Raw genomic sequence first — 25,575 nt, 5'->3', positions numbered from 1 at the left:
CTGCGATGGGGCTTTACCATGACACCAAGGGGGAGGGGTGCTCCTTTAGTGCTGACTGGGCTGCAGAGGAGGAAGGATGGAGGAAGAGGAGGCGATTTCTGACGCACACACTAGCTCCCCATCCCCTCACTGAGTCCGGAGGAGAGGGGATTTCTTAGCAGCCACCCCCACAACCCGTCTCATCCGCACCAACTTGCACACGCTGCCTCAAATTCTCTCACTCCTGTGCCCTACGTTGCAGCATGTCACAGCTCACTGCAAAGCACCCGCCGCTGCACTGTAGAGTCACGGTGCAAATGCAGGAATATGTGTGAACACATGCAGTGTAGTCATTGACACAGTTATTCTCCCATTCAGCTCAGTCAATCAGGCAGAATATTTTTACAGTGATGCCTTGAGATACGAGTGAACAGACAAGATTAAAAATGGTCACCACGATTCTGAGTGGCTCAATAGGATGCAATATCTGTTGTTTTCGCAAAGGATATAGAATATATGCCTGTGTGTTTTATGACATAATCTGTCTACATGTGTTGCCCCAACATTTGTGTTCAATATCATGCTAGTCATCTCACACTAACAGTTTCATTTAAACCACACGTGATTAGCCATTAAAAGTCGTCAGTACTGTATAACATACTGTACTATGAATGTTTTTGTTAAGAAGTCTGAAAACTTCCAAACAAAATTTCATTGCATGATTAGCCTGTTTAAAGGGTATGCAATTAAGACATAACGGACTTTGAATGTTTCTTTTTAATTCATATGAACTGCTTACGAGGCACTGCAAACTACGAATGTAATTACATTGTTATCCTGTGAATGGTCTGTGCCAATAAAGATGTTAAATCGTTGAATCCTGCTGCTGCTGCCTCCAAACGTCAACGCACATCAAAAGGAAGCCTGCAGCGGACTGTACCAAATGGACTCCGGTGTAGGGGTGACTTTCAAGAAATGAGCGACGAAAATCAGCATTTTATTCAGAGTACAATAGAGCTTCAATAGAGTTAATATTTAAAAGCTTTTTTGGGGTTACTTCGCTAGAAGGATAATTTATTGGTTAGTGTTTGCGTTGCGTAAATAGCCAAGCTGATGGCTTGGCGGCTGGTCAGGTGATATTTTCCGCTTCGCCATTTTGTGCCTCTGCGCCGGGTATTTATCGCAAGAGTCGTGACTGAGAAGCTCCACAACCAACTGCTAGTTTAGGTAGACTCGTCTTCCCCGCCTTCGTCATCCGCCTCCACAAGCCCAAGCTCGCCGGCCTTCTCCTGAGTTTCCCTTTTTCACTCGACGTCGCCACTGTAATCTCCCTCATTTTTCGCTTTTATTTTTTACATTTTTGTGTGGAACCATGTCGGCCGAAAGTCCCGAGTATTCCCCGTTCTTCGCAGTGATGGGTGCCTCTGCGGCGATGGTGTTTAGCGGTAATTATCACTCCATCTTTTTTTTCTCAATTATTATTTGTCTTCAAAAACATTTTGTTGTCAACAAAATGGCGACGGGCGTGCTTTTAAAGTCATTTTACGCCAACAGCTTCCAGCAAGTTCCTCTTGAAATGACAACCCCGAAGTCGGTCTTGAACCTAGCTCTTACGTGTCGTTGTTGGTTACTTAATTCGTATCGCAAGAACATATTTTTTTCCGCTCAGTTTAGTCGTGTCGTGTCTGAGTGGTTTTTATCACGTAATTGCTTGGCCCAACACGACAGCCATTTAAGCTAATAGTGCTAAAGCTAGCAGATGACGTCCACGCTAGTTAGCCTCACGTTTAGACAGACTGACATTGACGCTTTTTTTTTAATTCAATATTCACAGCAGTAATATTTAAACACGAGCACTAGTATTAATAGTACACTGCAAGGAACAAGTGTGTGTGTTCACGAGTGTCCTATAAAATGACCACAAGTTCATTCCACGTGTAATGATTTAAATAAACAGAAGTTGTGTATCATATTTCTATTGTAGTTGGACATGATGACTTCCCACATATACCTAACAGAGAAAAGGATTGTTCTGTTTTCTACTGCAGCACATCTATTTAGTGTTCAGTTAAATTACCAGGCATAATTGCAGTGTAGTTTTATACAGTCTCTCCATAAAGTCATCAATCTGAAACAGAAGCTACTTCTTAAAGATATTATTAAAAACTGCTTAGGCCACCAAGTATGTAATGAAATTCATCTTATACTGTAACAACTGCCATTTGTTTATCAAAGCTTTGAGAACTGGCCTCTTCAGGGTAACTTCCTTATTGCTCAAAAGAATGACACTGAGTCACATGACAATCACATGATGAGCCTTCTGACTTGCAACCGGCCATCTGACTGGTCTTGTGAAATCTCGATTTAAAGGCATACCTTTACTTAACGCTACATCTGTTTGATTTGTAAAATGTAACTCAAAAATGACTTAAGATGTGCACTTTGAAATATTTGAATATGTAGACTTTAATTAGGCTCGCTCATGCATGCTTTTTGTGTTTTATTTACTTGTGTAATATTTACTTTATTTACTACAGGTTCCGCCCTTTTTTATTTATTTTTTAATATTATTGACATAGCAAAAGGCTGCATAGTCCTTGGTAACTACTATTGAACCGCAAGAGTTTCAGACCTAAACACTAAGTATCAGTTGTTAGCTAAAAGTAGTGTAGGCAAGTGACCGCTTTGGAATTAAGACAAATCGTGCGAATGGCTTGCTGTGGGGATCTTGGATAGGACAAGGCGAAAGGTGCAGCATTTATATTTATTTCGAATTTGAGAAAATACTTAGAAATTGTATTTGCACATAATTTATTTGGACATGTATATAATATTTTGTTCAATATGTGCTAAATATCATTTTTAAAATGCTTCCAAGTTCTTTGTAACAAAAAGAGTTGATTAGAATGGCAAATGGAAAAAATGGAGCCAGCAAAAAAAAACTGTCACAACAAAGCGCTGCGAAGCACTCCTATTTGTGGAGGGATATGTACCCTGCCTTTCCACAAATAATTGACAATCCTTTACATTTAGGAGTGAAAGTGGGGAAGATCATAAAGCATCAACGCCATGCATTTAGCATGTACTCTATGTACCCATGTGACATAAACAAATGGATTAAGTATCAGCACAAACAAAACGCCTTCTTACAAGGCTAATAAATAGTAAGCACTTAATACAAACAGTATTAAGTCAGTAAACTCACATTTTGGTATTTACACAATAATAAATTGTGACTAAAAATCTTAGTTTTGTACTCCAGTTTCCATACCAGTACAGCAGAATACACGATTAATCTACAAACCGTTGATTACTAGTCCTCTCGTCTTGAGACGCAAGGCTAGAACGTGACTCATACTGCAAATGTTGCTCCCTTGTCATTACGCGACCTTCGCGTCGTTGCATAACAGCAAGATGGATGTTACTACTGATCCTGATTTTGGACCAGTGTTTCCTTACCTCCTCCTTCGCCGGACATTCTAATCTAATACGCCTGTGCAAGATTGCAAGCTCGAGGCACCTCCTATGCTCTGACGTCACACGACGTCACCGGAGCTTCCCATTAAAGCAAATCATCGGCGGAGAGGAAAAAAATGTAAAAGCTCTTTGCCTGATCTGAGGGGATTAGGATTACAATGTCGGTGTTGTAGGTACACACCGCACCAGCTGCAGGAGCTACCACACGTGACGCGCTTGATAGTCTGAATTGATTGCTTATGTTTGAGGACTCCCATCGTTGCCTGTCATGATCGACTGAGGATGACATACACCCAGAAATAATGGAGTTGCCACTGGATAATGTTACGAAAGCTATTTTTTTACCTTGTCGTTTAACGGTGTATCTATCACAGAGCACATTGTAACCTTTTCTATCGATTATGTTTGCGTGCATCTTTAAAAGGCAAGGCCAGGCCTGGTGAGTGACGTGGGTGTCAGTGAATGAGTGTAGATGAATTATTTCAGGTACGCCTGTGCAAGATCTTGTAAGGCCGTTGGTAATGAACAGCAACATCGACGACGTATTTAGCTGTAGTTGTATTGTAGGAGCAGGTCTGCAGTGCGACTACAGCTCCTCAACAATGCTTTTACCGCATATTGACCACGTCGTATAACTTGCCGGATGTGGTCAACCATTGTGTGCACTTTAAAGTACCTGGCGCGCCTCTGCATCCATTTGCAAGAAAGCCTCACGCCTGATCTTGGCACAGCCTTGTGCCTTTTCCATGTCAGCTCTCGACACATTTCCACAAAAAACGAGTTAAGCAAGAGCATCTCTTTTGAGGCGTTTCAGATGCTATCAAGAGTTCTGTAGAAATGTGTTCACAGGCCAAATAGGCCATGCAGCATGTATTGATCAAAAGAAAGGTGCACTTGACTAAAGATGAAAAAATGTAATGTTAAGCTCACATGGAAGCCATTTCACAAACCGTGTTGAACCCAGATGTATAACCAGCTTTATTTGGTTCTTAATTTTGAAGCCATGTTGTTGTAATCTTCTCACACATTTTTCTGTGTCAAAGTCTGATTTGGCATCAATGTCGTAGAAGCAGTTTACTGGCGATTAAAAAATAAACAAAATGAAGGGGTAGGAGTTTCCCAGTCAAGTTCTGGATGTAAATCCAGTTGAAATGCTGTGGTATCACTTTAAACAGTAAGTACATGCTCGAGAAGCTGCCAATATGATTGAGCTGTAAGAATTCTGTGAAGGCGTGTGGGCCAAAATTCCTCCACAGCAAAAGTCAGAACTCATCGGACATCTCAATGTAAAAATTAAACGAATGAAGCAATTTACGGGAAGGAGACGAGAAATTATTTTTTTTCTACAGTATTTGAATGGAAGCAAAGTTTCCCCCAACGTCAACCTGTTGGGCTTTTGGGAGGAACTGAAAGTGACATGACTCGTTTTCATCGGTCTCTATTCACGCGTGATGTCTAGTCTGTGCAAATCTGAACTGCTTTCGTTTTGTCTCGTCCTCTTCTGCGGCAGCCTTGGGAGCGGCCTATGGCACAGCCAAGAGCGGCACGGGCATCGCTGCCATGTCGGTGATGAGGCCGGAGCTCATCATGAAGTCCATCATCCCCGTAGTCATGGCGGGTATCATTGCTATCTACGGCCTCGTTGTCGCCGTGCTGATTGCCAACAGCATCACGGAGAGGGTCAGCCTCTACAAGTGAGTTTGCATCCACTACACTTATTTTATTTTTATAACTGTTGTTTTATGTGACATTTTAAAATGGCAAATGAAATGTCAGAAAAATATTATATAGTGCTTTGAGCTCTTTAAAGGCAAGGTGTCATCAATGATATTCAAAGTGTAATCACAAGAACACAAATTCTATGTTGCCACTTTCAACCAGGATAGATGTTTGTGAATCGTTCTGTTAGGAAGTCGGAATATCCGTTTTCCGTATACAGAACCGTATTTTCCTTTTTGTATTTTTTCAAAACAAAATGTCCATTTCAACAAGAAGCGCAAAAATAAGATGCCCAAGATTACAGCAAAAATAAAACTCGCATAAAGCTAATTAAACTATCTTAACTTCAAAGTTTAGTTCACAGATAGCTGGTTAAACATTAATGAAGTTTCACATCGTTTACCAATTCAATTGACAACGGGCTAACGGTTTGGTGACTATTGAGAACCACTTTCGCCATGTTCTGACCACGACTTTCTGTCTCCGTGTTCAAGGAGCTTCCTCCACCTGGGGGCCGGCCTAAGCGTTGGCCTGAGCGGGTTGGCGGCCGGCTTTGCCATCGGGATAGTGGGCGACGCGGGTGTGCGGGGCACGGCTCAGCAGCCGCGACTTTTCGTGGGCATGATCCTCATCTTGATTTTCGCCGAGGTCTTGGGTCTCTACGGTCTTATCGTCGCTCTCATTCTGTCCACGAAATAAACGCAGCCTGCCCCGCAGCAGCACATCTCCACTACAAGAGCTGTCCTACATGTCGCTGCTGGAGAAAGTCTGAATTGTGTGCGTGCGTACGTGTGGGTGTGGGTGTGTTGGGGTGGGGGACGGGCAGAGCTGGGGTCCATTTGAAAAATTTCTCCAACACAAAGTGGAAGAAGAGAAGATTGATTATATATATATATATATTAAAAAATTAAATGGCTCCATGATAGGGTCTCATCTCAACAATGTACAAATTTAATAGTTGACTTGTAAATGCGCAATGTAGTAATTTGTCTTGTGTGTGTGTGTGTGTGTGTGTGTGTGTTTGCTTGCGCGCACGCGTGTGTTTCAAAACAATTGTATGAGGAAGATTCCGCCACGCCCCCTTCCCTCCACTTATTTGGGGCCCAGAGCTGTGATTTTTAAACAGTTGACCAAAGGGCCGCACAGCTTTTTTTCCCTCCCGCTTCCTGCAGGATCACATTAATCTTGATCTGTTTGTAAAATTGACTCTTTTTTTTTTTTCTCCCCCCCCTTTCTCTCCACTGATTTTATTTATAAGAAATTGTCCATTAAACTGTTGAAATGCATCAAGTCGAACTTCCCAGGATATGTAATTTACATGTATACAGACAAATTGATAGGTTGAATGCACTGTGGGTTGTAAATTTTGCTAAGTGGTTGGAATTCTTCTGGATGTAATTGTCGGTTTCATCATTTACGACCGCCCGGGCGTTGTCGTGTGTCGCTGTATTGGAATCATGACCGCAAAACATTTTCTGTGTTTTTCCCTGTAGTACTGCTGTTTGCATTAAAGGTGTGTGCGTGTGCCCAGTGTCGGGTGTCCAAAGCGCTCCCCATCTGCTTTTCATGCCCCCCCCCATCCCAACTATGTGGCTGTACCTCATCTTTTCCTCACATTCCAGCTGTTTAAGTCTTGCACCAATCTTTTTTTTTTGCTTGTTTTTTTTTTTTTATTTGTTACTGTTGGATTATAACAATGGAATATTTCTGGAGATGTACCGGTTTATCATAATTGAGAAAATGAGAACTAGAGTGGGCTAATGTTATCTTTTTCCCCCAGGAACATAATTTAAAGTTTCATGAGCCATTTATATGGCTGTAATAACACGGTAGTTGTCAATTTAATCGGTCTTCTATCAATCTCTATCTGACTTTGGTTTGCAGGAGGTTGTCGCAACATCCCCCTTGGCCCATTTGGGTTTGCCTCACCCAGTCAAGCTCATGGCAAGTAAAGCCTTCCATGGGTGTCGGCTTCGAGTTGGCCCTGTTTTGGATTGTGAATCAGAAATGGCCCGCTTTAGTTCTCAGTGGCGCTTTCGGTCCATGTAGACTCACTTTCGGTGTAGCTTTTCAAAAGTTTGACCTGGAGTACCCTTCCTGAATCTATTTGATATGTTGACAAGACACATCAACCTTAGGATCCTGTATTATCCTAATGTGTCAACATGAATGTTTCCACAAGCAAATTAAAGAGATTTCAATTTGGATTCAAGTGGCTTCTGGGCAACGGCCATCATTTACACAACCAAGCTGTGTTGTGCCCTGACTGACTTTTTAACTGAAAAAAATCATGATGCATATATTTTCAAATTTTATTTTAGATTCATTGTCAAGAAAATTAAAACCTTGAACTAAAAAAAAATCCCTCATGATCAAAATATGACTATGGTCAGAGACATTTAATTTCAAGTTTTAACACCAATGTGATGTGATCTTATCCGCACAAAAACTTTCATAATAGTGGTCCCTTCGGACATGATTCTTAAACTTGGGTTTGGAGGCTGTTGAGGAGTGTCTTGGTAATGTCGCTAATGGCACTGAATGTGGCGCTGTCTGGGAATGACTTGAGGAAGTCTTTGCCTTGCTCCACACTTGCGCTCAGCTGAGGATCTAAAGGCACAGAACCTGGATAGGAGATATTATCCAATAATTATGACACAATTATTATTTTTGCTGAACCACATTTCCAAGCTGAAAGTACACCAGATTTGTTTTTACTCACCGAGGAAAGGTGATCCTGTAAGTTTGGCCAACTCCTCACCACCACCTTTAGAAAATATATTGCTGCATTCCTTCAAAGAAGATAATGAAAGTCAAAATAGATTTTAAAAGAAAAAGGCAGTGGCAAATTTCCACTCACTGAGCAATGCGGGCAAACAAAGCCGCTCATGTTTTCTATGATCCCAAGGATGCGCAATCCGGTTTTCTTGCAGAAGGTCGCCTCTCTCCTGACATCCCCTGTCGACACTGCCTGCAAGACAAAAATAAGGGCTTTTACGTTGACGGCTCTACAACTGAAGGCTGTAAAGGGAAACAGCAAAAGTTCAGGTCTGTTTTCATTGCCTGGGGCGTGGTGACCAAAACCGCCCCATCTACAACTTTGTGCTTCTTGAGGTTCTCCACGATGGCCAAATGCTCGTCTGACGTGCCTGGTGGTGTGTCCACGAACAGGACGTCCAGCTCTCCCCACGCCACGTCTGACACAAACTGCCCAATCATCGCTATGAAGACAAAAGATGACAACAATGAGTTAAAGTGTAAAAAGAAACAAAGTTCTCATGTTGGTTACTAAATGTTTGATTTCAAATTCCATGGAGGACACCACCTGTTTTCTTGGGCCCCCTCCACACCACAGCTTCGTCCGGGTCGTCCAGTAGGAAGCCAATGGACATGAGCGCGAGGCTTTTCTCCGCGTCGGCGTAGACAGGCACCCAGCCTGAGTCGCACTGGTGAACGTCTTGACGAGCCACGCTCAGCATGCGCGGGATGCTCGGACCGCACAAGTCGACGTCCAGGATGCCAACCTGATGGAACACCAAGTTAATGCCCTGGGAAAAAGAGTGATTTTTTTTTCTTCCTTCATCCATCCTTCCTTTCATACAGCCCTGTATCCTTTCTATGACATGTTTCGCTTTTCTTCCTTTGCCCACATATGTATCCTTTCCTTCTGCTTTTCCTCCATTTTCCTAAAAAGTTATCTCACTATGTACACGTAATATTGAGCAGTACAACAGAAGGGATAAAAATGAGCTCGAATTTCTTTCTGCATAGAGTTACTAAACATCACCAGCCTTTTTCCCAGCATGCCTCAGTGCCAGCGCAAGCTCTGTGGTGATAGTGCTCTTCCCCACGCCTCCTTTTCCGGACAGAACCAAGATAACATGGCGCACGTGGGCCAGGCTGCTGCTATCTAGGAGGATAGGAAGAACACAAGTTTTATTCAGTCATGAGAATTAATGAACAACAAACAATTCGTTACTGCACTCGGGTGTTTTTGAGGCATCTGCGCTTTTAGTTAAGTGTTCCTTATTCACACGTCTTGTTTTTAACTCGAGCCTTAAATGTGAAAAGACTTCTGTACTTTGCATTTGTTGGTTTTTCAAACTGGGCCAACTTCCGAAAACGATCGCTGATTTTATTCGTCAAAAGTGAACTACCAAAGCGTGACATGTTGCCACCTGACACCACAAGTTCCACACAAGTAGTTTTGCGTACATGTTGGGTGTCTTTTCTAAACGTGTGTCATTTTTTTCCCTCTGCCATATTAATGCAGTTACAAAAGACAGTAGGGTACGAATCATACAATACTACACGGAGCCACTTGTTCGATAATAAAACATTTTATTCGTATCTGTTTTTTATTCTAATACTACATCGATGTACAAGAGTTAATTAGTAAACTAACCAAAAACTCACCATTATTCTGTTCCATAACTGTTATTTGGCAAACTACGCAGCATCAGTACGCACTGAATGCCGAACACACTTCCGTAAATGGCCACATGACTAATCTCAGCCAATCAGAGGGCACCTGCATCGTTAAAGTGACCAGTGGCAGAGCGCGTGGCGTTCTCGTGCCTTTTAGATGCTCGGATTTTGAAATTTATTTAAATTATATAGACTTTCAAATAGCAAACGGTTGCGCGAACAAAAATGTTTTTTTGTCAGAGTGATGTTTTAATATATAATAAAAATATTTTTTAATATTCCAAAGATGCCTAGTGCTGCAAGGAGCCTAAAACAAAAAACCCTCCCTTCACGTGAGTCTTATCCAATGATCGGAAGACGAAGGCGTGGCCAGGTCATGTTTACGTCTGGCTTCCTAGGGGAGAAGAAGTGGGCCACAGTGTAAAGGGCACCTTTCACCCGCTCGGTTGTAGTGTCACGCTGAGCGTCAAAAGAGCCACTGCTGCAAGGCAGCGCACCAGAAGATTCCAGTAAGGTAAGATCACGAACCTCTTTTGATAACACAGACAGCCAAGCATAAAAGCGTCAATTATATACAATGATGCTCCACATCTGCTATGTGATGTCATTTAGTGTACCATCATGCAGGAATTGGTCCAAAATGTTTCAGACAGTTGATCCACTTCACTGGCATTGATTCGATTATATGATTGCGATTGCATTGACAATACTGTTCGAATCCTTATTTCCTGTACAGCATTCCAAACGAACATCACGCCAACTGTTCACACCACAGTGCTGGCTGCTCACGAGTCCAGCTGATGCATTTCCAGTATGTAGGCCAAAGGCCACTTAAAGCGAACCCAGCTCCACACTAACTAATCTAAATTGTTGGCAATTAACTGGTGCACCTGCTTGGAAAAGCAGTGACCAGCTGCTGTGGTCACTGGTGGTGTGGGCTCAGACATGCTAGGCAAGCTCGACTGCAATTTCTCATGTAACAGGTTAAGATGATGTGAATAGATCTTTCATTTAAAAAAAGGTAAATGTTAAGTTGTCTTTAAAGACAAGTTATTTATTTATTTACATGATAATCTGATGGTTTTATAAATCATTTTTATTGCTTTCCCCCCACTGTATTATTCTTATATTGACTCATACTTTTATGAAGGAAAGAGATAAAAAGGATCTTCCCGGAGCCGCACTTGAAACTTTAAAAGCTCACTATAACAGAATGTGACCCAATTTGTGCGCAAGTGCAGATGAGACTTGCTAAAGCAGAAGCAGACGTCTCGGCACAGTGTCAGAGCAGAAGGCTGGATTTAAACGTTGCATAGATACACCACATACGCGCATGCCAATTGTGGCATATGGAAGAGATGGAAAATAGGCACACGAGAACGCAAGGCTGTATGCTGAGTGCAAGGAAGCTGAAAATGCAATGTAATGCACCGTATCGGGATTTCATTTCATGTTTTATTGATTTCAGAGCCCATCTAAAAGTTTAAGGGTGATTTGAGGAAGCTGCAAATACAAAAGAAGTTGCTTCACAAGTAAATTTCCGTCTTTTTGTTCTATTTAGTTTAGAGAATGGGAATGCAATATATTATATAATTAGAGAACGGTTTTATTAGATATTTTCGCTTACAGATTATACCATGTGTTGTAATTCATAACTATGATGTATAAGAAAAAAAATTCTGCCTGTTTCTGAACTTTATCCTAATTTATACATATTACTTAATGTTACTGTATTACCTTAAAATATCCAGGATTGTGTTTAACTTTGGGGGTTCTGCCATACATAAAAGCCCTCTATTCATCAAGCCATAAAAATATCATGAGGAAGCTTACTTTCGCATGAAACGCTGCCTGCTAGGAGCGCTGATCAGGGGGGCCGGGCCGGGTCTGCAGGTTGAATTACATCCATGCTGAGAAGGGGAAGGAGCGGCCGGCCTCGACATTTGACCTGGAGCGAAATGCGGCACGGGATGGATTCCATCACGGTGATGTCGATATCAGCTGAGGAGGAAGAATGGGAAAGCCAAATAGAAACACAAGTATTTACTTTTCTATATTGCATTTGTTTTTTGTTTTTTTAATCAACATGGGAAAGGAGTGCCACAGCCGCACTTTTCAGCCATTTATTGAATTGATCTGCTATTGCCCTCAGCTCAACGTCCACACACTCACGCGGCGACGTGAAATATATTGGCACACCAAAAAAAAAAAAAAAAATTACCTTTTATATGAGATATTTAATTTTGATTCTATATTTAGCTTTTTACTGCAATTGAAATGAATTGCTTTTCAACCTCCACACCCAACCTTCACTTTTCACTACCGACATGCAGATCAGTCACGTGGAGTCGGAGGTGGATCACCTGGCGACCTCCCAGACGGGCTCCGAACTGACGGAAGCGGTGGCCCCGTCCAGCCTGGCGCCCGTGCTCGGGGAGTCTTTCTGCCAGTGTTCCTGGGGAGATGAGCTGAACGCCGGCTTCGGGATCAGTGCCGACTGCCTCTGTGGGGAAGACGATGACGGTGAGCACAATAACACGACCATTACAATTCATACGGTGGCCTGCAGTGGATTTTTCAGATAAAATGTTAGATATATAGTGACAAATAATATTCTGCCCCTGTAACTCAATAATATTTGAAACCTTTCACTCATTCAGACTTTGACTGGGTATGGGACGAGCGCATGAAGTCGTCCGGCGCCTTTCTCAGCTGCGACGACCGCAAGGTGAGCTTCCACTCGGACTACAGCTGCGGCACGGCCGCCATCCGTGGCACCAGAGAGCTCGCCGAGGGACAACACTTCTGGGAAGTCAAGATGACCTCGCCCGTCTATGGAACGGACATGGTATGGTCAATGCAATAATAATAATAATGATGATGATAATAATAATAATAATAATATTATTATTATTGTTATTAATAATAATAATAATATTATTATTTATAATATTATTATTATTATTCTTATTATTATTAATAATAATATTATTATTATTAATAATAATAATAATAATAATCTTAATAATAATAATAATAAAAATCTGTCTTCCACTTCGTATCTATTTGTCTTCTGTAGATGGTTGGAATTGGATCTGCGGAGGTGAACCTGGAAAAATTCAAGTACAACTTTGGCAGCCTTTTGGGTCACGACGCGGACAGCTGGGGGCTCTCGTACACAGGTTTGGAGTTGGGACACGATTAGGATGCGGAAAATGAGGGGATGAGTTTAGTTTTATTCAGGCTTGCCTTGTCTAACAGAAAAGATGTGCTTTGTTGCCATCTTGTGGCTTCTACAGGCAATTACAATCCCTTTGGGTGGGCATCAACAATACCTATGGATGTTAACGTACCTGATTAGTGAAACATGTCCTGAAAAATGTGTTTCTTAAACCATTTACAGGTCTCCTCCAGCATAAAGGTGAGAAAGTGAACTTCTCCTCCCGCTTCGGTCAAGGCTCCATTATTGGACTGCACTTGGACACATGGCATGGAACTTTGACCATCTACAAGAATCGACGCTGCGTAGGTGTGTTCCTATACTGGCCAACTTTAAAGAGGAAGTCAACCCCCAAATTTTCTAAACAAGAACATGTTTGATGCAGTAAAATCCACCTGTCGTACAGCAGTGCGGGTGGCCTTTTTGTCATTTCTGTCGACTGAAAAAGTTGCTCAGGGCTCAGGTGACGACCAATCATGGCTCAGCTTCAGATAACTGGTTAGCCGTGATTGGTCTTTATCTGAGCCCTGAGCAACTATGATGTCATTTTCAGTCGACAGAAAGTAACAAAATGGCCGCTGAATGAGTTGGCGAAAAACGGGTGGATTTTGCTACTTAACTCATATTCCACAAACTCAAAATTAATCTGAATGCCATGTTTAGACTAGTTGAACAAATTTTTGTAAAGAAAATTTTAGGGTTGACTTCCCCTTTAAGAAGATTCAACATTTGACTTTAAGGATCCCTTGCAAGGGACATGCATGACATGAAAGAGAAAAAAACCCAACCGATATGAAGATTAACTTTATTCTGTTTTGGTCACGATGCCGATAAATTAAACTGTGCATAAGGGAAAATTGTGACGATAACCACAGAATAACATCCCCATTTTACGCCCATAGGTGTCGCTGCCACCAGGCTGCAGAACAAGAAGCTGTACCCCATGTTGTGCTCTACAGCGGCCAAGAGCAGCATGAAAGTGATCCGAGCCTGTTATACGCCCACCTCCCTGCAGTACCTCTGCTGCACGCGTCTTCGCCAAATCCTCCCTGCCTGCCCGGACGTACTGACCGCTCTGGAGCTGCCCCCGGGCTTACTCGCCCTCCTGCGCCGCCGCCTCGGCTGGGTGTTCTCCCTCACGCAAGCCGAGGGGGACGCCGGCCGCCCGTCCAGCCCCGTTGTCCTCGGTGACTGCGACTCACCCGGTCCTGTCTTGGAACCTTGTTTTGAGTCACCGTGCTCTCCCCACTCCACCTCGACGCCCCTCAGCAGCGACGACGAAAGTTCAGAGCCGGAAGATTATCAGAGTAAAAGATGCCGCTGGACATGACGCACGCGACTCCGATCTGTAAGTCTTTGGCAAATGTTCAACTGTTGCTGTTTAGGAACAGACGAGCAAACGTTGACGTGTCATTTCAAGGCGGACTAACGCTCGGCTTATTCGACTCAGATAATGAGGCAAGCGTCATGTCTAGCAGAGAGCTTAAAGCAGAAGTTGTCAAAAATGTTCTTTGCAAGGATATGTACTATGTGCCCACACTAGTCAAAATAAATTATTCTGATTAATATTTAGTTATAGAATCAGAATTAAGAAGACTACTTCATCGATCCAAAGAGGCGGACATTTTATGGAGCAAGGTCGACTGAAATGAATGTTAAAAATATGTTTATTTCTGTATTACGGTTTGTCCCTACAGGTGAAGGAAGGTCAAACTGTCATTTGGGAAGTATAGTTTACTAGTGACTTTTTTTTTTTTTAATCTTGCACTTAATATTCCACTGATTAAAACAAAAAAAAAAGCTTAAATGAAGCATTTTTAAAAAAAATAAACGAATTAAAATTTAATAAAAAAGAATAAAAAATAATAAAAATAAACTATCCTATAATAAAAAATGAAGAGGGAACATTTTTGACTTCTGCTTTAATGACTTGCTCTCTTTGTTCCAAATTGAACTGCATTACTTTTGATACTGTGTAAAGAACTTTTTGTAACCTTTCATTTTCTTACTTGGACACTCTTAAAAAAAAAAAAAAAAAAAAAAAAAGACAAATGCACTGATGTGAATATTTTTTTTAATGAACCATTATCAATAATATTTAAAAAAAAAATATCCCCAAGTTTCTAAATGGATTTCCTTATGTCATGATGTAATGTAATTTGGAACATAATACCCAAGGCATATTTTTAACTAATTGACACCAACTATCAATCAACTGTCACATGATAGCAACTAGCTGACATCTGGAACTTTGCAACAAGATGTAAACATTATTTTCAAGTTAGTCCAGAACCAGTTCAGGGTTCTGAGCGGTGAGGCACCGGTAAACTCTGGTGGAAATCTCGGGTCCGACGCGCCTGTCTTTGCCTTCGCCCTTCACCGCCAGATCGGCCAGCAGCTTTTTTCGGTCCGCCTCTGAATTTGATGCCTTGTAAGCCTGGAATGCAATCCAGGAAATTAGTTATTCATAAAAAAAAAAAATGTAACAGGATCCTCATTTCCAAAGAACCTGATGAGAGAACTGTTTTGATATACAGAGCAATTAAATGGGACCCAACAGTCAACTTAATTTTTAAAGCATTTTAAGAACCATCGCAAGTGTAGCTTCTGTACATTAAACATCAAATGCAAAGTTGGACAAAAATGTGTAGAAAAAATATGAAAAGTACCTTGTTTTCCATAGTTTACGTAAAAATATGTTTTAATGGTTTAATTGATTTATTGTAAATAATAGAAGGAAAGCGTAATGATAAATTAAACTGCTCATTTACAGTTTACACCAATCAAGAAATTATATAATATAAAAAAAAAGGAATTATTTTAAAAATATTAATTGTATATATTTTACATATTGATTTTTAGTTTTTCTCTTTATTGTATAATGTTTTTATTGTAAATACTTCATTTATTGAAGTCACTACATTAATGATAAATAATTTAAAAATTAAAATTAGTTTTTATTTTAAAAATATTTCATAATACTGTTCTACATACTGTAGATTTGTATGCTTTTCCATTTATTAAAGGCATGTTTAAATATTGTAGATAAATAATAAAATTAAAGTGTTCAAAATATACAGTATTTTCTTATTAAATAATTCATTATAATGAAATGAAATGTAAATACTAGTGAGGATAAATGATTAAATATTTTACATGCACATTTTCATTATTCTGTATTTTTTTTTTAAAAATCCTATTAAATGGTAAATTGCAAATAATAAATCATCTCAAATATCTTGTCTGTTTTCAAAATCAAATGTGGCTCACTGAGGCCAAGAAGTCATACCTGCAGCAGCAGCTGCGGTGACGGGTATGCGGCGGTCACGCACGAGGCGGTGGCCTGACTGACTCTGTTGAGCTGCTGGATCTGCTTGCTCCACACTTGTTTGAGCCCGGAGCCGTCCTTCTCCACTCTCACCCCACTGGCCCACGAACCGTCCACGCAGAAGGGCAGCTCCGATTGCTCCGTTAGCTGCCTGCCGGGAGGTCACAAGACGCTGGTTTCATCACAAACCAACAAATATGGAGGAGCTGAAGCTCAATAAGAGGTGGGAGTTGTAAGTCAAATGTGTTTGAACTAGGGTTGAACAATTTTGGAAAACTATTCCAATTGTGATTTTTCTTTGAAGTTGAGTCACGTGAATCCCAGGTTTAGTTTTAGAAAAGTCATAAAATTGGTGACTGGAGTCAAGTCATGTGACTGGAATCCTCTACATCTGGAACTACGTACTTCAAAGGCCGTTTGGACAAAGACTTGGTGACGGCACACACGTGGTCAGTGACGTCCTGCCAGCCATCGACAAAGAACACACATATGTTCTTATCCAGCTGCAGATACACAAGAACCTGACCGGAGTGCAAATGACGTAGTCAGTATTTTTGTCGCTATAGCAACAGCAGCAGATGGGATATTACTGACCTCCTCAATGTCCACATTCTCACCGCCATATTTGAATTTGATCATTTCACCTAACGCATGTCTCCTGTTGGTCAGAAACGCAAGTGAAAGCTGTGATTTTTGGCGAACATTTTATTTATTGAAAATAGAAGTTACGATTCGTGACTGACAGATACATTTATTGCGAGAGAAATGCGTGTAATTTTTGATAGTCACCTATTATCTGTCTTGGGCTCTGTTACCAAGAGAGTGGTTGTCTTCACAGCATCCAGATTGAGGCCCTCCGTTACAGGACAGAGGACAGAATCTGACGCTAGTTCCTCCCCTTCCTTGTCAATCATCTGTAGTTATAACGTAATTCCAACACAGCCAACGTGAGAGGATATTCAAAATTCAGTGCCCAACTCGTCAATTCTAAATTCAGTGCATTCATCTTAAAATAAAATAAAAATTGCTGTCACAATTTATTTTTTTAAATCGACAAATTTGTGATGGTTGTGAATTTTCAGCTGAATGTTGAATTTTAAGATAAATTATGCTGAAAATTTGAAACTGAATTAAACACTTGTTTTTTATTTATTTAAGAACCTGAACATTGTCGAAAAGTTAGTAATTCAAATTCTGAAGGCACAAATATAAATTTCTCCCAAAAATATTTATACTGTAATATAATTGCCTGTAAGAGCCACCAGAGGGCAGCAACGCAACACAGTTATTGCTTGTTTTTCAGCCAATAATAGAGCATGGATGGAATATAAATCAACAAACGGGGTCCACTGTCCACCTATCTTTTGCAACGACATATAGTGACAGGAAGAACAATAAGATGTTCTTCCACTACAATTAACCTGCGTTTCCTACATTTCGCACCGAGCACGCGTGTGAGTAAATTGAGACGATTTGAGATTTTTATTAAGTAATACGCGTACTTCGTCTCAAAAGTTGGGAAACACTCGCTTTGTAAAAAATATCACACACAGCAACACTTACTTACTTTTTTCACAGAGATGACTACGTCTACGAATTCTGATGGATTTAGCACCTGCACCAGCTGGTCCTCTGCAACCGTTCCAGTGCCATCCTCCGCCAGCTGGGGGCGCCATTGAGCATGCAAATGTAACGCACAATTGTCAGCCACATATTGGAGTCACCTTTTCCACATTTTAACACAGATAGAGGGGAGCTCTTAAGAAAAACAAGTGTCCACCGGAGGTAAATCTCTGGTCCACGTGATGCTGTTGGGAAGTGGCTGCTGTTGGATGTTGTACTTCCATTCAAAAGAAGACAGAGTGCCGAGCAGGATGTCACAGCCTTGCTGTTGCAGCAGAGCTGGAAACCAAGGACAGATACGTGAAATAACCATTCAAACCGTGACACTAGAAAGAGAAATGGAAAAGGTGGTGGATAAATCTAATCAATAGCGAGGTTATGAAAGCTGCTGATGGCAAACGACCTGGATCAATGCAGACAGTCAAACATTTGAGGTAGTTCTCCGGCTTGAGACTATTGAGGTGTTGTGCAGCTTCTTTCCTTTTCTGCTGCTCCTTTTTCTTCTCTTGCTTATCTCGTTCCTTCGCAGCTCGGTTCTTCTCTCGAGCCTCCCTCCGTTGCCTAGCTTTCTCCTTCTCCGCCTCGAGCGCCTCTTTGGAACGGCGCTTTTTTGCTGGACTCGGCCGATCTTCTTCAACCGATGGCAGTGGAACTATAACGTTTCTATCTATCGCACCTTGTAAATCGTTTGTTGATTCTTCATTGACTTCGGTGTCTGAATCCGATATTTGCCATATTGTAGACATCGTTAGTTGTTTTATTTACTTTCAGGTTGTGACGGTGTCTGATGTGGGTAAAGAAATTGCGTGTTACGGTGTCCATTGAGGGCCAAATAAAAAAAACGCGTTCTGGTATATTCGTAGTAAAATATCAAACCGGAAGATGTCGCAAAAGTCAACAGACAATTCAGAATGTCATGGATTGTGTGATAAAAAAAATACATAATCTAATGTGTACCTGTAGACATTCCAACGGGTATTCTATAAACCCTATTGCAAACTGTGTCTGTAGGACACCATCTTCCTGTCTTGATATTATTCATGAAATGGTGGTAGATACTGTATGAGCAAATAAATTCCATGAAAATTATCTTTATTTGTGAAGACTTCAGTGTGCTTTTGCTGAAAGCAAATGAACTGAAAAGAAATATTAATTATTATTGATACAATACAATGTACAACCTGGATTTATTCCCAATCATCTTAAAGCACGCAAAAAGCATAACCAGAAATAGTTAAAAAATAATTGATACCAATCTTTTCAATGTGATTAGTGACTAAAATTGTCAGTGGATTACGCCCAATTAACATACAGTAAGTGACCATCTCCGAGTATTTGCAATTGTTTCCAAACTTATTATAAGATATAAAATGACTAAATTCAGATGAATTAAAGCGCACATTACATTTTAGTTTCGAAAAAAGATCTGTAAGATATTAGATGTTATTCAATATAAGATGTAATGTATTGATATCTGTATATATGTGCGTCTCATGCACCTAACTGGGGACTGGTTTTCTTACTATTTTCTTAAAAGTTTGCATCTTAGCCACTTGTTTGACGTTTGCAATACAACAATACAGCAAGTTATGATGTTTTCAGGTATGCTTATGCCTACGTCTTCAGATAAATTAGTGAAGTTCCCGTGAGTCAGGCAAACGCTCACTTCCTGTTCAAAACCACTTCCGGGTCGTGCAACTTTCGGCAATTCACGAAACCGTCAAATCATTCGTTATCTATTTTTTGGCATTTCCCATTTGTGCAGAAAAATCGGAAAGAGAATCGTTAACCCTTTTAACTGTGGTTTTTGGAACAAATATTTCCCAAGCTTGTAATTTTTTTCCCCCTCACTTTTATTTTGAAAAACAATTGACTGAACGTTAGGCAGATTCTGGAGTCGCTCCTGAGAGTTGGACTTTTCACCCAATACAACCAATCATCTTTTCCTTTCACCATGGCACAACCTGCAGAAAGGGGTACGTTTGACATAAATGCCCATTCTGCCTAGTTAATCGAGTGGCCAGCTTTTTCTTGTCCTGTGGAAATGGGCCACTAAAATGGCCAACTCAGCATGTTTGCCTACAGGGCAAACGTCATGGATGGCGATTTAAGAAAACGCGAAGTAATCGGTGCGAAGTGAAATGATGACTGATTTGCAGTGGGTTTGTGTGTCAAATCAAGTCACCGTGAATTTGATGACGTTTATCGATATTTCAAACAGGACTGAATCTTACGATGCAGTGAGACTCCTTTTTGAGTGTTTTATCATAATATAGTAATATATTATTTTATGGTGAATATTTTGGGATTTTGCCTAACCTAATTGTACTATTTTAGATTTTATGCACACCAAACACGTTCAGCTCGCGTTGTCTGTTTATTTGCATGAATTGAAGTTGCTCGTTTTTAATTTAATTAATTAATTAATCCATCACATTAATTGATTAGACTCTATTAATCTTTTTCCAGGTTACTATCGCTTCGTGGTGCTGTTCTTCAACTGCCTGTTGACCTTCGGCTCCTACTTCTGCTTTGACATGCCCAGCGTTTTGCAAAACCAATTTCAAGGAGTATGTTAAGTTTTGATGAATAAAATTGCAACCTAGAGGTGTCTGTTCCGTCGAATCAATCACATGATAACCTTGGATTGTTCTCCTGTACTCATCGTCAGAACCTGACCTGCCCCAATGCGACAGTGATCAATGGGACAGTGGACTGTGTGGCGGGCTTGGGGATGACCCCCCAGGAGTATAATCTTCTTTACGCTATCTATGCGTGGACGTAAGTACACAAACACACACAAAAGCAGGGGTTCTCAAGCGTGTTAGGCCCTTAGGAGTTTCATCAGAAATATTTGGTATGCTGCATAATATTTTTAATAATATAATGACATTTTACGGACCACGAGGGGCATCTTGCAGACGGCAGTTTGCGAACATTTGTGTTAAACATAAACATGGTTGGATTCTCTTTCTCTCATCCTCAGGAATGCAGTTGTGGTGATCCTGGCTGGCTTCCTAATTGACAAATTGGGAAACCGATGTAAGACCATTTCAATATTATTATTTTTTTTCCATATTCAAACCAAAGTTCTTATAGTTAATGAAAACTAACAAAGTAGATCAAACTAAAAGTGTAAAAACATTTTCGTTAAGGAAAACTATTTGAAAGTTCAATTTATGTTAATAAAACTAGAATTATTGCGAAAATGTCCTTGGTTTTAATCTTTGTCATTACCTATCCCAAACAATTCTAACTCTGATTCATAGACGACAAGAGGCGGAGTTAGTGGAGTTTTCCGGGTTCGAATCTCACCTCAAAAATGTCCATGTTCGGTTCATTGAACACTCTAAATTGATCATAAGTGTGAATATGATTGTGAATGCTTCTTTTTCTCCATGAGACCTGGTCTGGTGAGTGAGCAGCCAATCCGATTGAGACGTGCGTGGTGTCAGGTGATCGCTAGACTATGTCGTGGTCTATCAGCAATCCTTATCGCCTTGATTAGATCTAAATCTGATCAGATAGAATTTACTGAACACTCAATAAAATTGTTCTGATGTCATCACTCGCAGCTCAGGGACGTATTTGCATATTATCACACATTGCTACACTTTTCGCAACGAGGGTTGAGCGATATGTCCTTAAATTAATTAGCCGCTCGATGGAATGGAAAAGTCCTTAATTATAGCGACTAAATAATTCAGTTGGCAACACTGACTGCTTTTGTGAACGCTCGCAGCCATGATGTTAGAAGAAAGCTGTGCATGTAAAAAAAAAATAATAATAAATTAAAAATAAATACAAACAAATTAGTAGTAATAAATGTGATATACAGTATTATTTACTCATTAAAAATTTCATCCACTTTTTTTTTTCTGTCTCTGCAGTCGGAGTGTTTCTCTTCTCTTTTTTGTGCGTTTTGGGCTCCTCTCTGTTCGCCCTGGGCTCCCACTTCAGAGGAACTCCCTACCTGCTGCCCCTCATGCTCACAGGACGACTCCTCTTCGGATCTGGCAACGGATCTTTGACCAGTATGTTCTGTCCATTTCAACTGAAAAAGTCACCTAATTGTATTTTTTTGTAGTTGTTCTCTCCTGCTACAAGATGGTGCTAAGCCATGTCAAAATAGAAATCCATTTCAAGGTGAAAATTTTACCTGAGAGCTTAAGATGTATGTTAGGGAGATGCTTAGTTTAACCTGGGTTGTCAGGGTAATTTAGGCGAGTCTTCACTTCAGGCGCATCTTTTTAACCGATTGTCACCGATTGCATGTAAGGGTGATGTGAGTTTGGAACAATATTAAACTGTTTTGGAATCATAGAACAATAAAAAAAAAAATGTGCACTCCTCTTTCAGTTGTTCAGAACCGCATCACTGCCTTTTGGTTCAAGGGGAAGGAACTGGCGTTAGCATTCGGGCTGACCTTGGCGTTCTCGCGCCTGGGCTCGGTCCTCAACTTTTTCCTCACGCAGCGCTTTGAAGAAAAGTTTGGCATGCAGTGGACGCTCTGGGGTGGTAAGTGGAAAAGAAATTTGGATCTACTGTAAGTCTGCCATCTTTGCTGTAAGGCGGCATGATGTGGGTGGTTTTCTAGGTGCATTCTTGTGCGTGCTGGGCTTCACGTCTGCCATCATCGTGAGCTCCCTGGACAAGGTGGGAATGAGGCAGCTCGGTCTCGATGGGGTCATCCAAGAGGAGTCCCGCAAAGTGGTATAAACATTGTTTCGAGGGTGAACTTGTCACATTGTCTCTCTTGGCCACCACACACATTTTGTGGGGGGGGGGGGGTCATTTGTTGTCATAATGCAGATACAACATGAACAAAAAACTTCCACACTTAATTGGGGACATTATATAATTTGTCGACGCAAATTAAATATAACGGGCTTAAAAAAATGCAAATTTGTGAACTCAAATTAGTTGAAACTGTAATTTGCGTCATGAATTGCTAAATTGTGTCCACAGATTTAATCTAACGTGCGCACAAAATTCAAATTTCCTGCGACAAAATACTCGTTTGTGGACATGAATTGGTGTAACGTGTGCACGAAATTGTCAATTCTCCCACAAAATACCAATTTTGGTCCAGGAAAATAAATTTGATATACCAAAATAGAAAACAGAAAATCGGGTCTATTAATTTGTGGCCACAAATTTGGTTTAATGTGAACAAAGTGCGAAATTGGCACCGCAAAAATACTACATTCGGTTTAAAATCTACAAACAATGTAAATGTTGTCACAAAATAGAAAATTAGGATCACTGATTTGTGGCCACAAATTCTGTGTAACCTCAAGCAAGAAATGCACATTTTCTATCTTGAAAGGACACACAAAATACTAAGGAATAATTAATGGACACATTTCGTGGCCGCAAATTGATATACATTTTCTTTTTTGTTATGTTTCTGTAGAGAATTCAAGATGTAAAGCAGCTGTCCCTGAGATACTGGCTGCTGGTTCTCACTATAATGTTCTTTTACAACGGAATTTTCCCCTTCATTGCCGATGCCAGGTATTGGGATTTATTTATTTATTTTTTAAACTAGGCAGCCTACCGCATGAAGATGGCCGTTTTTAAAAATCCTAACATTTTGATTTCATGTGCAGTAAGTTTATTCAGGATAAATACGACGACTACACTCAGAAGGAGGCGGCCTACGTCGCCGGGGCCGTTTACGACAGCTCACTCGTCCTCTCGGCCAGCGTTGGCATTCTTATTGTGAGTTGAATTTGAACCCTGAAAAGCGTACATACTTGGGAGCGAATTGAGAGTTTTGTTTCGGATGTTGTTTTTCAGGATTACGTCGGTCTGCGGGGGATTTTCGCCGTGTCTTGTGCTGTATTGACGCTACCCGTGTTTGGACTGCTGGCCTTCACCTTTGTGGCTCCTCTGGTCTCCACCATCTGGCTCGGAGTCACCTACTCTTTTGCTGCGGTCAGAAATTGTTATTTGCTAATTGAAATGATAATTATTTTAATATTTGAGTTAAATATGTAAACAGTTTCCCCAGATATTTTGGTTATTTTTATTAACTGAATGGATGAACTATTTTCCTTACACATCTAATTAATTTTTACAAAATATATATAGACCTCAATATCAACATTTTTAATACGCATCCATCGATTTTTTTTTTCCGTTTGATTTAATTTTCTTTTTTTAAAATGTTTTTTCTTTTTTTTATAGTAATTAAAAATGCATTTATTTTATTTATTAGATTATAAAATAATGAGAAAAAGTGACCATTTTCTAACTTAATAAATTCAAAATTAAATGTTCTAATTTAATAAATACATTTAATAAATAGACGTATGTAAATGTATTAGCGTAATCATTCATTTAAAAATCAACTATTTATTATTTGAGATATTCTAACTCATCATACAATCAGCTGAGGATCATTAAGCCCTTCTAAAAAAATATTTTGAGGATAAGTTCTAAATAATTGACACGATGCTAAAAAGTTGGCACCAAAAGCTCCTCCCCTTGATGCCACAAGATGCCGCTGAAACCGATTGATAAATAGATTAATTAGGAATTGAACTGTGTTGCAGGCGAGCATGTGGCCATCTATTCCTCTGGTGGTGCCTCAAGCCACCATCGGCACAGCCATGGGCCTCGCCACCTCCGTCCAGATGATCGGGATCGGGATCTCCAATCTGGTTGTCGGGCAGATTTTGGGCACCAAGTCCAGGTAGGAAATCCCGCTCAATGCATTGATGCTCCATTTTGGTGCGTAATGGCAGTTTTGGTTTGCCAGCGACACGAAGATTCCGCTGTGGCGATGGCAGAAGATGATGATCTTCATGTTGGCCAACACCATCGCTTGCATCGTCACATCGGTGCTGCTCAACATCGTCGATCACAGACAGGTAACACCTCTTTTGCTCGATTTCATCTATTTGAAGTATTTGCTGTTTGGGAGTTTGGGCGGGGCTCGCGTCACATGACTTGAGTCGAGTCAGCGGTAAGTCACTAATTTTAGGATTTGTTGTTCATGACTAATAATTGTTTTGTTTAGGGCGGGACCCTGAACAAGTTGACCAAAAGATCGGCGCAGGCTGAGAGGGAGTCCGACACGGAGCCGCTCTCCCGTGGAGAGGAAGTGGAGGACGAGAACGATGCTCAGCCGCTATCTCACTCCATCAACTCCTGACTTCCCCAAGTTTGAACATTTCTCTCACCCTACTTTTTTTTTTTTTTTGCAACTTGATTTTTTTAAGATGATTCAAGAGAGACATTTTTTTTTAATGAACATCAAGTATTTTTACAAGGAGCTAAATGAAGATCACGGACGTACTCGTGTTTCTTTCTTTTTTCGACTCAAAATGTATTGCACGATTTTATTAATACTGGGGAAAAAAAGACATGATCAATACAAATGAAATAATGAAAGCACATTTTCTTGATGATACCACAACAATCCCATGACTGTTACAGTTTATGCCGCCAGAGCTGTGTAGTTGATTGCATTTTTATTACCATGACTTTTTAACTCAACTATTTATCGCCACTGATTTTAATGTTCTTGAATAAGGGAATTACATCACTTTCAAACACAATTTAAAAAAAAAAAAAAAAAAGGTATCCGAAAGTGAATACACATAAAACTGTGACCTTGATGTCCTGTGCAGAAGATTATTTGAAATCCCTGCAGACGTTTTTGCAAGCATAACCATAAAAATGTGTTTAGAATAAAAAAAAGTCATGAGTGAACTGTAGTTTTTGTGTGGTGAGACTTTTGTGTGCGTGTGCGTGTGTATAAACATTGCCGGAGGATGTATTACACATTCCA

General features: G+C 40.4%; 5 protein-coding genes across 12 annotated transcripts; 3 read left to right on the top strand and 2 right to left on the bottom strand.

Annotated features, from left to right (window-relative positions):
• The first annotated feature begins 1,090 nt into the window (after positions 1 to 1,090).
• Positions 1,091 to 5,911, top strand: atp6v0cb (ATPase H+ transporting V0 subunit cb). The gene is made up of 3 exons (XM_088283910.1): positions 1,091 to 1,424; positions 4,967 to 5,150; positions 5,670 to 5,911. The coding sequence occupies exons 1-3, from the start codon at positions 1,352 to 1,354 to the stop codon at positions 5,872 to 5,874; spliced, it is 462 nt and encodes a 153-aa protein (XP_088140036.1). The 5' UTR covers positions 1,091 to 1,351; the 3' UTR covers positions 5,875 to 5,911.
• A 1,648-nt stretch (positions 5,912 to 7,559) lies between these two features.
• On the bottom strand, positions 7,560 to 9,624 carry nubp2 (nucleotide binding protein 2 (MinD homolog, E. coli)). The gene is made up of 7 exons (XM_088283911.1): positions 9,592 to 9,624; positions 8,967 to 9,085; positions 8,501 to 8,699; positions 8,239 to 8,396; positions 8,036 to 8,146; positions 7,898 to 7,967; positions 7,560 to 7,800 (listed from the first exon to the last, which is right to left on the bottom strand). The coding sequence occupies exons 1-7, from the start codon at positions 9,605 to 9,607 to the stop codon at positions 7,658 to 7,660; spliced, it is 816 nt and encodes a 271-aa protein (XP_088140037.1). The 5' UTR covers positions 9,608 to 9,624; the 3' UTR covers positions 7,560 to 7,657.
• A 338-nt stretch (positions 9,625 to 9,962) lies between these two features.
• spsb3b (splA/ryanodine receptor domain and SOCS box containing 3b) lies at positions 9,963 to 17,171 on the top strand. 5 transcript variants are annotated; one of them, XM_088283907.1, is made up of 9 exons: positions 9,972 to 10,117; positions 11,072 to 11,135; positions 11,497 to 11,642; positions 11,937 to 12,126; positions 12,264 to 12,451; positions 12,683 to 12,785; positions 13,007 to 13,132; positions 13,726 to 14,171; positions 16,098 to 17,171. In XM_088283907.1, the coding sequence occupies exons 3-8, from the start codon at positions 11,511 to 11,513 to the stop codon at positions 14,151 to 14,153; spliced, it is 1,167 nt and encodes a 388-aa protein (XP_088140033.1). In that variant the 5' UTR covers positions 9,972 to 10,117; positions 11,072 to 11,135; positions 11,497 to 11,510; the 3' UTR covers positions 14,154 to 14,171; positions 16,098 to 17,171. The 5 variants fall into 5 exon arrangements, with proteins under 5 accessions (XP_088140032.1, XP_088140033.1, XP_088140031.1 ...); XM_088283905.1 differs by lacking the exon at positions 16,098 to 17,171 and having other exon boundaries at positions 13,726 to 14,772; XM_088283908.1 differs by lacking the exon at positions 16,098 to 17,171 and having other exon boundaries at positions 11,462 to 11,642; positions 13,726 to 14,772.
• Positions 14,884 to 18,587, bottom strand: eme2 (essential meiotic structure-specific endonuclease subunit 2). The gene is made up of 8 exons (XM_088283903.1): positions 18,178 to 18,587; positions 17,932 to 18,053; positions 17,719 to 17,814; positions 16,941 to 17,065; positions 16,746 to 16,809; positions 16,557 to 16,672; positions 16,113 to 16,302; positions 14,884 to 15,260 (listed from the first exon to the last, which is right to left on the bottom strand). Exons 1-8 carry the CDS (start codon positions 18,518 to 18,520, stop codon positions 15,105 to 15,107), a joined length of 1,212 nt encoding a protein of 403 aa, XP_088140029.1. The 5' UTR covers positions 18,521 to 18,587; the 3' UTR covers positions 14,884 to 15,104.
• Positions 18,588 to 19,462: 875 nt separating this feature from the next.
• mfsd1l (major facilitator superfamily domain containing 1-like) lies at positions 19,463 to 25,496 on the top strand. 4 transcript variants are annotated; one of them, XM_088284409.1, is made up of 13 exons: positions 19,463 to 19,750; positions 20,244 to 20,344; positions 20,446 to 20,555; positions 20,761 to 20,816; positions 21,665 to 21,808; positions 22,134 to 22,292; positions 22,372 to 22,487; positions 23,191 to 23,291; positions 23,387 to 23,498; positions 23,577 to 23,714; positions 24,335 to 24,474; positions 24,541 to 24,652; positions 24,802 to 25,496. In XM_088284409.1, exons 1-13 carry the CDS (start codon positions 19,729 to 19,731, stop codon positions 24,934 to 24,936), a joined length of 1,446 nt encoding a protein of 481 aa, XP_088140535.1. In that variant the 5' UTR covers positions 19,463 to 19,728; the 3' UTR covers positions 24,937 to 25,496. The 4 variants fall into 4 exon arrangements, with proteins under 4 accessions (XP_088140535.1, XP_088140537.1, XP_088140533.1 ...); XM_088284411.1 differs by having other exon boundaries at positions 19,750 to 19,896; XM_088284407.1 differs by lacking the exon at positions 19,463 to 19,750 and adding an exon at positions 19,767 to 19,903.
• The last annotated feature ends 79 nt before the right edge of the window (positions 25,497 to 25,575 follow it).

The sequence above is a fragment of the Idiotropiscis lumnitzeri genome, chromosome 20 (genome assembly GCF_059441095.1).
Source record: "Idiotropiscis lumnitzeri isolate Australia: NSW breed Sydney's pygmy pipehorse chromosome 20, RoL_Ilum_1.0, whole genome shotgun sequence".
NCBI lineage: Eukaryota > Metazoa > Chordata > Actinopteri > Syngnathiformes > Syngnathidae > Idiotropiscis > Idiotropiscis lumnitzeri.
This window is presented reverse-complemented; position numbering and strand designations above follow the sequence as displayed.